Raw genomic sequence first — 13,650 nt, 5'->3', positions numbered from 1 at the left:
CCTTCCGTTTATAAGGTAAAGTGTCTGCAAGCGGAAGTGCCTCAAGAATATGGAAGAATAAAATGTTCTCTAAAAAAATAAAAATAAAAATACGTTGATGAATTGGGCACAGGTGGGGAGAAGCAAACAGGAAAAGAGAACAGCCTGGCTGCGGGGCCTTCAGCCCAACAAGCTGAGTGAACCCGGGTGCTGAGGCTGTCCTAGATACACAAACATCACCGCGCACTTCCTGGTAACCGCTCACTCACCTACGTGTCAGCCCTGCTGAAGTCACGGTGGGGCCAAGCGCAATAGCACTGCAGCCTGCACTGCAGCCTGCAGGAAAGAAGCCAGGTCACTGGGAAAGAAAAGGCGGGGCTTCTCCCAGTACATGGCTGGTCAGCGATGAACAGTAGGAACCCAGCAGTAAGTACACAGATGCTGGCTTTGGTCTCTCTGTCAGAGTAACTATGAATTCCTTCCCGGGGCATGACACAAATTTCTTAGAAACCCACTCACTTGTGTTAGGTATCCAGTTTGAAGATGTGCGGGCAAGTGAGAATTTTCAAAGCTGGGTGATATCTTATATAATAAAAGGCTAATATGCAAATCAACCGAACGGCGGAACAACCGGTCGCTATGATGCGCACTGACCACCAGGGGTCAGATGCTCAATGCAGGAGCTGCCCCCTGGTGGTCAGTGTGCTTCCACAGGGGAGCACCGCTCAGCCAGAAGCCGGGCTCACGGCTGCAAGTGCAGCCGTGGTGGCAGGAGCCTCTCCCACCTCCGCAGCAGTTGGACATCTCGAGGGCTCCCGGACTGCGAGAGGGCGCAGGCCGGGCTGAGGGTCCCCCCCAGACCCCCCGCCCCACCGCAAGTACACAAATTTTCATGCACCGGGCCTCTAGTAAAGTATAAAACCTCGGGCTTGTCCACTTGAGGATTCCTAAAATACTTCTGCTATAGACTTTCCACATTGCCAGGCCTCCCTATGTTCAAATGTCTAATGTTCTCCTCTCACACAAGTATTGATCTGGCTCAGCTTGCTACCGACCTGCTAATACCAAGCACCACAAGGTAATTTGTCTGATAATTACCAAATTAAGAATGAAGCTACTATAATGGAAACTTGGAGTCACCTTGTAGAACTTTAAATGACCCCCAGATTAAAAAGTCAAGAGGCCTTTCGGAGAATGGCACCTCAAAGAAATTATTTCTCCTGTTACAACAATGACATTTGCCATCAAAGCACTTATGGAAGTTGATGTTATTGGAGATTCAAGGGACCTCTGCCCCCATCACTCATATCTTTGTGGGGATTCTTCCCTTTGACTCTAGGCTGCCCCTGTATCTTGCTTTGACCAGAATCTGAAGGAAGTAACTCCGTGACAGTTCTGGGCCTTAAGAAGGCTTCGGAAGGCCTGGCATCTCCCCACTTTTGCACCTTAGGGAGCCCTGAGCTGCCATGTAAGAAGTCAGACGTTGCCGGACATACCTCATGGAGAGACCACATGAGAGGCATGTGGAGAGAGGAAGGCTCTAGGACTACATGGAAAGAGAAAGGGCCCACTGTCCATCATTCCAGCCAAGCCCACCCTTGCAGACACCCCACCAAGGCACCAGGCATGTGAACGAGGCCATCGTGAATGTTCCAGCATCAGCCACCATCTTACTGCAGCCACATGAAAGACCCCAAGCGAGACCGCAGAACGCCCACCCAGATGAATCCGTCAACCCACAGAATCGTGAGAAATAATAAAATGGTTGTGGTTGTTTTAAGCCATTAGGTCTTGGGATGGGTGTTATCTAGCAATAGATAACTGGAAAAGAGGCAAGAGAGTTAAAAGGATGCTGACCATGTAAGACAGCTTATTTTTCCATCCTCTGCACAGCCAACAACGCCTTTACCATTAGTCCCTTCCCTCACCATAGAATAGGACACTGCTAACCACGTTTTCACCTTCTTGCAGAAATCCTTTAAATCAGACTGCAGTTGGAACCCAGCGCATCCATGGAACAAAGGATCCTAACAGAAACTGATGTGTGAAAGAGTCAGGTCTCCAAATGCATTACTGCTGCTGCCGCCGCTCCACGGACTTCTCCGGCTGGCGAACAGACGGCAGTTGCTCCTCAGAGCTAACTTGCCAACAGGAGGTCAACACACCCTGCCTAAACACAAGACTTACAAATTTGGGATCTTAAGTATGATGTCATGTCTTAAAATGATAAGCTGGCAAAGAAAATAAATGGCATTTTGTAAAGATGTGCACCGTTTTCATGTTTACGCTACTTAAGATGAAGGTTCTAATAAGTCATCGGCTATGTTCCTTTAAAGGGAAGTTTTATAACTGAGATGAATCACAACTGCAAAAGATCAAAGTTAAAAAACATCAATGATGCCATGGGGTACTTTTTAATCTTGTAATGAGTGATGATCATGTGCTCTTATGAAGTGAGTCCAACTGCCAACGCCAGATGTGTATATTAAGAAGAGAAGTTGTTTGTGATGTGACAGCGCCGGTTCAGCTGCCAGAGACAGAAAACATAGGAGGATAAAACCGTTCTGATTTTTGAGTGAAAAGCAAGTTTTGGCAGATGTGTTGATAACCAGGGCCTCAGAGGGGGTACTAGGGCCCTAGCATCCTCTCTTGGACTTTGCCTTGCTGCCAACAGAATCATCAGTTCTGCACAGCTGTCTCCAGGCAGCATGGATACCTGCTCAAGACACAATTTATAATATTCATTAGTGTCATGTACTAATGAGCAGAAATTAGCAAAGCCATCTGCAAGGGAAAAAAAAAATAATTCACTGGAGAACAGAATCTAGATGGTATCTGTTTCCTGGAAGCAAACGATAAACAAAACTCACAACAAACGTCTGACGCTGAAGGAAATTGCTGTAATAAAAGCTAACACTTCACGAGCACCCACTACCTGACAGTCACTGCCCTATGCATTTCACATACACCGCATCATTTAACGTCTTTACAGCAACCGACGGAGAAGATACTATTATTATTATTCTCATTTGAGCAGATGAGCAAACTGTGGCAAAGAGAAGTTGGGACACTTGCCCGCCACCGTACAACTAGGAAGTGGAGCTGGGATTTCAATCCAGACAGCTGGACACCAAAGCCCACCCCCTTAATCACTATGCTATGCTGAATAAAGACCCAGAACTTGTTAACCCAGAACTTGTCCTTGTTCAAATGGCTGATCTCCCAGAAGTAGTCTCTTCAATATTTACTCGGACCTTTAGAGGAAAGAGTGAAATTCCTTAACAGGAATCAACAGTACAGGATCCTCAGCTTCAAACCATTAGAGTAATAAACAGATGTACACTATTTCTATGACAACCATTACTTAAAGGATTATAATTTTGTGGGAGAGGAGGCTAAAACAATTGCATTGTCTTCCCCCCCCCCCTCCCCTCAGGAAAGCCTTTTTCTATAGCCCTTCTCTGTTAACAGTCAATAAAATAAACCTTTCTGAAATCTAGAGCAGCTATTTTCAACCTTTCTCATCTCATGGCACACATTACTAAAATTCTGTGGTACACCAAAAGATAGATTATGGTTTTACCAATCTGACCAAGAAAAAAGGTATAATTTTGATTCATTCACGCCGGACAGCTGTTGTTGTGTTAGCTGTTGTCATTTTTTTATTTGACAATCTCAGGGAAAAGAGGTCAGGTTTTACATATTTTAAAAATTCTTGTAGCACGCTGGTTGAAAATTGCTGATCTAGAGCAAGAGTTGACAAACGGCAACTTGTGTGCCAAGTCTGACCCATCGCTTGGTTTTGTAAATAAAGTTTAATTGAAACACAGCCACAAGCATTCATTTATGTATTGGCTAAGGCTGCCTTTGAGCTACAATGGCAGAGGTGAGTACTCGTGGCAGAGATCATATGGCCGCAGAGCTGAAAGTATTTACTATCTGGCACTTCAGAGAAAAAGTTTGCCAAACCATGTTCTAGAGGTTTTATCGTTTAACATTATGTACACACACCAATCCATCAACATCCTACTATACTCACAGCTGAAAATACTGAAAATCCTGGGCATTTTTCACATCTGTGAGTCTCAAAATTAAAGAACAATATTGGGAAGCATGCAATACTACATTTAGTGCCCAGGGTGGCCAAGAGCAGGGCAGAAGGAAATAACCCAGCACAGTAGGTCCAGGTGGTAGGGTTAAGATGTTACTGATACCAGACCCATCCTTATATCCAGACACTTAGTCACCTCATGATGTCAGAGAAATGACGTCACATTTTCACAGATACTTTTGGTTCTGGAGAAATGTCACTCAGGCTGATCTAGGGCAGTGGTCTGCCACTCAAGATCTGTATCTGCTTCCCCCGCACACCCTCAGCACCCTCAGCAGTACCCACAGCTTGATCTCAAGTCACACATGTACCGTCTACCCCTGCTACCTCTAATCCTCGCTTCTTTGCCTTTACAGGGCATTGAGCCTATCAACTAATTCATACTGCCAACAGCCTCTTGGGAACAAAGTCATGTCATCCTCACTTGAAAGAGAAGTGACTTTCCCAATGCTACCTTTTGTCACATCTTTCAGAATGTGTCAGTACCCACCCTTCCCTGTTTCCTCTCCCACTCATCAGCTTTTAAGCATCAAGTCTTGAGTGTATGAACACACACAGATACACACACAGAGACACACACACACACACGCACAATGATGGTTTTTCCAAGAACTGAGAAAAGCAGCTGAGATCGGCAGGAAACATCTTTAAAAGATAAGTATCCGTAGGGCTAAATGTTCAAAGACTACTCTCCTGCTTTGTGCCTTACTAAAATGGATGTCCCTGCCTTTTCAGGAACTCAGGGGCTAATTAGATCAAATGTTAGAAGATGTCTTCTATCTATCGTAAGGCATCACCCCAGATTTATGGCAGTCCAGAAAAGTCAGGCAAAGCCCCGAACCGGGCAAGACAGCCTGCTCTGTTCTGTTCACCTGCACTGCATCACCACTGGCCCCTATGAATGGAGAATTGGTGCAACCGGAGACAAGTGTACGGCTAGCACCTAATAGGACATTCTCAAACTGAGCAGACAGGGCCAGCACTGACCCAACATTGGGAACCTGGAAGAAAGCCATACACATGAAAGGAGAAAAGAAAAACCTCAAAGACTGGCTTCTGAGGCAGGAAACCTCCCTCGTTCAGGCAAGCAGTCAGCTTTTGTGAAAAGAGACAGCCGCAGGAGGAACGGAAGGCACCGTGTGCTCCCACTTGGGCCGAGGCAAAATTCACCCGCCCTTTTCTCTCGGTTTTAGGGGAAGAAAGGATACGCCACTCTCCCTGTCTAGGCAGGTGTATTGTTATATAACAAATATTTCTACCAGGTGTACCCCCACACAAACCAAATTAAACTCTGAACACAATGGCTGGGTCTCCAATGTATTCCCTCATCAAAGGCAGAGTCCTATGCGATGTTTCCATTGGCACAGAATTTTTAATGTTGTATATGGCAAATAATCGTTAATCTCTAAATACATTTAAATGCTGCTATGCCAAGTCTGTTCAAATCAGTTTGGGGGAGGGGGAAACCAAACCAGTTTCAATTCAGATTCAGGAGGAAAATGTATATCAGCCCAAACGGATTATGTGCACTTCCTTAAACTGATGCTGGTTAATTAAACTTTCTGGATGTCCAGACAGACAAGTAAACCAAGATGGATTTAAACCTGGTTTGACTCTTTATGTTAAAAGAAACTATCTATAACAATTACTAGAACATGACCGAACAACAGTGTTGTAACAATCAAGCAAGTTATCGTTTGCAAATAAATTCTTTGTAATTAAGCAGTGTGCTCTTTATAAAGGGAATTGAGTGGGCGAGGTAAAAAGTTAAAACACATTCTTAGACCATGGGAAACATACGCAAATGCTTTTTGACTAAGCTCAAGAGTTTTCAGTTTATTATTTTCTCCCTCAGCTCTCGTGGGTCTGATCTGCCCCGTCTATTGGGTACAGTGGATGAGTAGAATCTCTTAGAAAATAGTTACAGTGAGTGAATAATTATTCACTCATTTCCCAAAGTTGTGTAGGCCTTAGCAATTTTGTGGCAAAGGTTAAAAGTATAATTTCTTTCTCTACTATCTGTGAGGCTGTACTAACTGTCCCTCACTAAAAACACATGCAGATAGCAAATTCGCAAAGAAACTATTTACATGGAAGTAGCACTAACTTATTTGGGATAAATTCCTCATACGGTCTGTGCACACTCTATTACCATTTCCAATGGGAAGGCAAGGACTTACTTCTGGGTTCCCGGGGTCCATCCACTGTAACTTTAATAGCTCTGTGATAGGTGGCTACTTGGGGAGGATTGGTGAAGACAGTTATGGTCAGGGTGAAACTCTTGCCTGCAGATGTAAAGGAGAAAAATCCATAGTGAGTATAAAAAGATAATACTGATGACAATATAACAGCACAGATGTCCAAGCTTCATTTAAGTATCTCCGAGTTGGTAATGAAACAAAGACAAATAAGACACCTTATTCTAAATTAGAATCTCTTTGATGGCCACTGCAGGAAGTTACTAAACTCATTGAGTGTTAAGAGCTTCATCTTCGTTGTAGTACTATACAAGGCAGCTCCAATTTAAAAAAAGAAAGAAAGAAAAGAAAAGAAAAACCTGCTCAGTAGCCATAGTTGTAATGAATGAAAACAAAAACCCTGGTCCACTTGAAGAAGGTTCTCTTCCTTTCAGTTTTCTCCAACATCAGGAACACATCCAAGCACAGACAATTTTAGAAGTCTTTATTTAGGATTAGGTCATGACCCCTTGAGAGAACAATAGTAAATCACTGTTGATTATGTTATTTACTTCACATGGCTTTAGCATTGCATTTGCTCAACTGCACTACAATAAGAAGATGAAAGAGGAAGGTTCTTATGGGAATCATTTTAACAGGAGCTAGTGTCTCCTGTCCCGGCCTTAATGTGCCTGTGGTATGATGATTTCATCATTACTGGAACAAAGATTTTTCTCCTCCCTGCCCACCCCTCCCCTAACATACATCCTGGCTGCTAAATCTTCAAATAACTCCCTGACAGTGACTTATTTTTGCTAAATGTACAGGACACCTCCCAATATAAATATGAAGTTTTGCTTTTAGCAGAGGGTGTGCTTCATGGAAATATTACATCTGATGTTTCTAATTAATGAACTACAAGTGATGAATGGAGGGGGAAAGACAGGGAAAAGTTTGGTAGCAGATTAGAGTTTCTTTCTTTCTCCAGCAGAGGATACCAGACTCTGTTACACAGACTCACTGACAGTTGTAATCAGTTAGATTTGCAACGGTTAGTCATGTCAGATAGTCAAAACTGCAAACTGTTACAAGACAGGAAAAGGTGGGCGTGAAACAGTGACTCAATAAAACATTCAGCAATCTCAGGCCAGAGGACTCATTTAGCCTGCTTGGTAACAGACCTTTAAAAAGCTCATTTTGTCTTGCTTTGTTTTTTGGTCAGAGACTGTTTTTTCCCTTTACTGAAAGCTGAGGGTATTAAATCAAAACACAAATCTGAAACAATATGTATCAATGCAAAGTTTAATGCAATCTTTTCAAAGCTTAATATGGAACAGGTTATATACAAGGCTTAATGTGGAACAGGTCTTTGACTGTCAAGTCTAGTGAATGGGTTTTCTTTTCAACCTAAACCATATAAGTTCCTAAAATATGTTTAAGACACACATCATTTGTTACTCAGGATATATAGTTTTAAGTCTCTTTAGATATACTTTTCTATACCCAAGAGAAGGGGGAAAAATAGAAAGAAAACACAGGAATGCAAGGAAGGGGAAGATGAATATTGATTAGAAACCTATGAAGTGCCAGGTTCATACACACGACCTCATTTGATCCTATTCAGTTAAGTTTATCACCTCCATTTCACATATGAAAAAACTGAAGCTCAGAGAGGCTTTAGTAATTTACCCACACAGCTAATAAGTGGAAAAAGTCAGGATCTGAACCTAGTTCTTCCAGACCCCAAAATGAGTGCTCTTCTTTTTAACATTGCCAGAAAACATTAAAAAAAATTAATAGGTAATTTATTTCTACATGTGTCCCAAAATACTCTATAAGACCAATAAACAGTAAATATAAATCTACTAACTCCATATCTTGGCCAAGATGATAAAAGCATCTATTCTTAGTGTCATTAATGTATCATAGCTCATTATTATATACTGGATGTTACATGGATGTAAGTGGTTTAATTATCTCATTAGAGAACAGGATTTATTATATACATTAAAACTAACCAGAAGAATAAGACAGCCAGGAGTCTAAACTAGTTACAGAAAACTCAAAACCCACAGAAATCAAGATTAGAAAGTTGAATAGAAAGCCACTGGATCCAGGTCAGGACCTCAAAACAATGGGAAGATCTGTCCGGAGGAGTGAACAGGCTGAATCCCTAGGCCGAAAGTTAATTTACACGAAACCATAAAAAGATGCCATCCTGGGTTATAGCAATGGTTGTGAGTCAGAACTGCATCTCTTGGAAGGTAGTTGTCATCCCTGGCTAATCTCAATATATCAAGTGTCTTTAATGTCTGTAAATAACCTGCTAGAGCTACTGTCCATGAAGTTATCTAAACTGGTTCTGAGAACATTTCCATTTGAGACCTTTGGAACTTACATAGGATGTTAGATGTCACTGATGCTTACCCCGAATTCAGAGAAACACCTCATGGAGGGACAAAAGCCAAATACAGAATTCACTCTGTAAGTATAAAGCATCTAAATGTTCAACGTGGAACCCGTTTTCTATGAAGACCTCTTTTAAAAAGAAGTGGGTTTGCGGGGAGGAAATGAGTATTTGATAAAACTACTGTCTTCTAAAATCAAATCCTAAGGATCAAGATGTACTTTAACAACTAAAACAAAAATCAAGGAGGTTCTTTCTACTTCTTTTTGCTCCTTCGGGAAGAACATGAATGTAATGCTCCAGACACTACCACCCAACTAGGTGATTGGTTCTTCACCTTACCATAAAAATAATAATACATTTGCTAAGTCAAATGTTTATGTGAGTATTTATTCTTTCCTTAAAGGTTAAAAAAAACAACCTTTTTCCAAATCCCATTTTTTATCATTTTCCATAAATGATAAAAACTCAGGCTCCTCCTACTTTAAAATGCAGGCTCTTACTGTATCATTCATATATTTTTTTTCTAAGATAAACATAGGACCTGCCATTAAGAGACAATTCCAACCTAACCTGAGGGGCTGTCGGGAACAGTCAGCCAGGAGGGCTGAGACTGTAAGCTGGAATTGCAGCCTAAATTGACAGAGTCCCAGGCTCTGTATACCATAGGTGCTTTTTAAAATGCTTGTAATTAAAAGCAGCGTGCTTGATGTCCAAAGTGAGGAAGCACACCAAGAAAGCTTAAGGACCCAAGGCATCTTACATTCCTCTGTTTAAAATATAAAGGCTAAAAAGGGGAAAGACAATGAGAACACGTAAGCCACTCGTAACTGCATGCAGGTTTCACTGATGTTCTACTTTTATTCCAAAGCACTTCCAGAAGTTGTGGTCATGAGATAACCCATAAAGCCAAAGTAAGTAGTGATATGACGCCTTGATAAATCCAAAACTGGTTTTCAATTTCTGAGAGTTTTTATTTCTACCCGTGAAAAGAAAAACTACAATAATTTGAGGAACTTGGTGTTATTTTTCAAATGCTACTGAAAGGAGAAATTTTTAAATAGCTGGGGGAAAATAACAGTGGTAGCAGCATGCTGATGCAGACTTAATGACTTAAGAGAAATACAGAAGTGTGAAAATCAAAGAGGACGATAGAAAGAGTCTGTTAGAAAGCAGGACAGGTACACAGGCAGGTTAAAGAGCTTCCTGACACCGAAAAACTGACCCTTTCTTCTTTTTTTTTACAAAGAGTGGTACCTCTTATCAATGTTCTCTGTCCTATTTCACTCTTCATTTCAGCTTGATATTACTGTTTCCTTTCATATAATGTTAATGTACTGATATAAAAATCTACTATTAGTGATAAATCAATTTTTCTTTCTCTCTCCACCCGCTCCCCCCACTCCCCATCTAAGTCTCGAAGACAAGTCTGGACCAATTTCTCCATCCTGCCTCTGGCAGCAGACTGTAGCATTTCAGATCCTCCACCAAGTCCCGGCTGCTTCAAAGGAAAAATCCTACTTTCTTCAGTTAAGATCATAAGAAATATAGGGGGAGGGGGTCAGCTCTGTTTGGACATAATTACACTTCATCAAAAGAAGCTTTCTTCATCTTCCATGCGTGAAAAGTCTGCAAGCAGTTAAGTCTGTCTTTTTTTTTTTTTTTTAAATATAAAAATTGCTATTTGGGAAACCAGCCAAAACTCAGAAAGCCAATATAGTAAAACAGTGCACACCCTTTGTTTCTCTTTGAAGTTCCTTAAATAAATATGTTGAGGGTTTACAAAGTACACTATCACTTTGCCATAGTTTCTACTCAAATTGATCAGAGAAAAGTTATGCAGCATCTACATAATACAAAAGCAAGATAAATGAAAACACTAGCTTGAATCTGTAAAGTGAAATAAAGTACAATGCCCAATCTTTTAGATACTAAAATTCATTACTCTAGTTAACAACAAAGTAATATTACATAAGAAGAACAATGTACTTCAGAGCATACAGGTATGTCATCATGTTCAAATCTTTCTTGATTCTTACTAGAAAAAAAGAAGCTTAATGGTGCTGTGGACCTGCACCAATAGCTGAGAGAGAGAGAAAAAAAAAAAAAGAATGAATACATACACGTACGCACTTCACACCTAATCAGTCAATAGTGAGAGAGGATGTGTCTTTTTCTTTTTTAATGAAAGTAAACTAACCCTGATGCAGAAATAACCCCTTTAATTTTGATTCTACCATAGGCCCTGAGCCTCATTTCATTTCAAACAACCTTTCAGTGACAGTATCTCATTAGCATGCATCATTTTATTTTAAGTTAAAAAGTACAACTTCTTGGCCCTGTTCCTAGAAAGTAAACTAAAACTACTCATCGGAAACAGTCTTGCTTGAATTTCCCTTATCAAGTTTTTACAATGGTAATAATTTGACATCTGATCCAAACTAAAGAGCAATTACTGAACATAGTTTAAAAATTGATGCTTCTCATTTCCTAATTCAAACCTGGGTTGGAGTAATTCTATAGGTCTTTATAATTTATTTCACCTTAATCCTAAAGTGGTCTATTTTCTCTCTTATTATTGAAATACTTAAAATGGAAATATTAGATTCAATAAATAAATAAATGAACATAATACTTCTAAAGAATGACTATTAAAAGTCTCTCAGTACAATAAGTAAAGCCAAAAATCAGTTTCCTTAGAGACTTTTTAAAAAACATTCCTATAAAATAGCTATAAAAAAACCTAAAAGGGATTATTTTCTATTTTATGATCTTTTTAAAGGATTCCTAATATTTGAATATTAGCATTCAGATGGTGTAAACCCTTAAATAATGTGGAAATATTTCAAGTCCTGATCATTCATCTGTCTAGGCAACTATATAGTCATTCTAACACAAGTAACACATTATGCATTTATTCAAATGAAAAGCCTTTTGTTAAAAAAAAACTTTGATTTTTAAATAGAGTTTTATTATAAGAATAAATTAACTCATACAGAGGTAACATATATGACAAGTGAAGTGCAGTATACCAACTGTCCTTGCTACCACTTAGAGCAAAACTGATATTATCAGGAAATTGATCCAATGCATTCCTTTTTCTTTCCCCTTTGCCACTAAATTTACTCAGTTATTTGGCTCCTCATAATTCATAGCTTGAACCTCCAACTGTTCTTCTCTCCACCTTCTGTGCTCACACCCAATGAAATTAGGAAAGAGTTCTCTGAAAACCTTGTTTGAATATTCAATATCATAAAACAAATGAAAAAGGCCTGAGTACTCAGAAAAACACTCCGCTTCATCTGGACATATTTAAGTAAAACCTTCAATAATTCAGTTCAGTAGAAGAGGGTGCTGATTTGTATACAGACTAGTCTACATGTCATCAGAGGACCCTAATGTGTTTATTCCATTACCAATATTAAAAATCAGAGACCTACCTCGTCCACTCCGGCCCACAAATCTCAGATCGTTGAACCTTGCTACTTGGTTTTTCATAACAGCAGAGGCATTTCGGAGCTCAGCAGAATAATTTTCATCGTTACCCGCCATGACAGTAACCACAGTCCCATCTGGTACCTCTCCAAGGGCTACCACCTACATAAAATAGGAAACACAGCAGCAATAATGGCACATCAGGAAAGCTTAAAAACTGAGAATACGTGCTCATGGCAAATGATGTGTTTTATCAGGACTTAGTGCTCTAGTCCCGTAATGGCAGACAGAAGTGAAGCATCTGCATGTGGGTTAGGATGCCACTTCAAACAGACCAATGTTTCAGGATCCACCCATTTCAAAGGCAGGCAAAAGTTCCCTTCATTTGTTGCTGCATTCTTCACTGAATATATGTACTTTTTTATTAAATCCCCATGTTAGGTTGTCCATAGGAATCATGCCACAGGAGGAAGGCTGATGCCCCATCTGCAGATTGCATTGTGCATATTAAGGCATCGCCTGTCTGCAGCCAGGAGCAGCCTGAGGTGTGGTCTCATCCCGGGCACAGGCTTAAAAAGGAAAGTCTGGTCAGCTCTATGGGAGAAGACGTTTAGGCGAAACCTTGGAGCTCCTGACTATATGGAAGCCTAAGCATGGTGTGGTATCCAGGACTACATTTCATCTCCTTGCTTTGGGTTAGATTTACTTACTGTCAATCATACTGCAAACAGTTACTAAATGTCCACTCTGCTAGGATTCAGTGGGATATACAAAGTCACCAAGAAGCATCAAGTCTAGGTCCAGCATCAAGACATAAAACAGGCTGATAATGATGACTGACAAATGAGTGGTATATACAGAAAAAAATACTTGTGTTCTGTCTTTTTCCCATCTGACATCTTGGAATGACACATTTGCCTCCTTAACCTTCAACAGTTAACCTTTGGCAGATTAATCAGGCAAATAAGGACCCAGCATAATCAGTCTTTGAGGCTAATAAACATTTTCACTGCTCCAAGGCTAGGGATCACACTTTTAACCGGGGTCAGCTAACTTCCAAATGGGTGCCTCGGATTAACATGGAGCCTGGTAAGGGAATGCCGGTGCAGAGCCTTGCTGTCACGTATAAAACACAATACTCTTAATCCATTACCAGGACACTGACCCTTGATAATGCCCTTTCTCTCAACTAACTTCCAGGATCCTATAACCAGATTATTTCCATCTCTTCCTCACTCTCTGACATTAACAGCCATACGTGCGTGCCTGTTTGGCAAATATCCCATTCCTCTTTTCTCCTACTTTTAGTGCTACTCTCTTCTCCTTTGTCAAGATTTCTGTAAGGCAAACCTAAGCATTTAATTCCCTGCTCCCAATACAACTTATACTTGCTCTCATCAAAGCAGATTTCTCAGACTATGATAAAACAGACACTGTAACTATACTTTGGGGCTTAATTTCCCCTACCCATGAACCCTAACCCAATACTCCTTTACTCTACCCTCTGCTCCAGACAAGGGGAGGAGGGAGGGGGAAAATTA

At 40.5% G+C, this 13,650-nt stretch overlaps 1 protein-coding gene across 1 annotated transcript in view; it reads right to left on the bottom strand.

Annotated features, from left to right (window-relative positions):
• Window positions 1-13,650, bottom strand: part of RUNX2 (RUNX family transcription factor 2) — a 222,206-nt gene that overhangs the window by 101,258 nt on the left and 107,298 nt on the right. Inside the window, exons 4-5 of the mRNA XM_008153225.3 lie at window positions 12,115-12,271; window positions 6,271-6,375 (exon numbers count right to left, since the gene is read on the bottom strand). Of these exons, the coding sequence (XP_008151447.2) occupies window positions 6,271-6,375; window positions 12,115-12,271 (262 nt within the window). The remainder of the gene's footprint in view (window positions 1-6,270; window positions 6,376-12,114; window positions 12,272-13,650) is intronic.

The sequence above is a fragment of the Eptesicus fuscus genome, chromosome 10 (assembly GCF_027574615.1).
Source record: "Eptesicus fuscus isolate TK198812 chromosome 10, DD_ASM_mEF_20220401, whole genome shotgun sequence".
In the NCBI taxonomy this organism is placed as follows: domain Eukaryota; kingdom Metazoa; phylum Chordata; class Mammalia; order Chiroptera; family Vespertilionidae; genus Eptesicus; species Eptesicus fuscus.
This window is presented reverse-complemented; position numbering and strand designations above follow the sequence as displayed.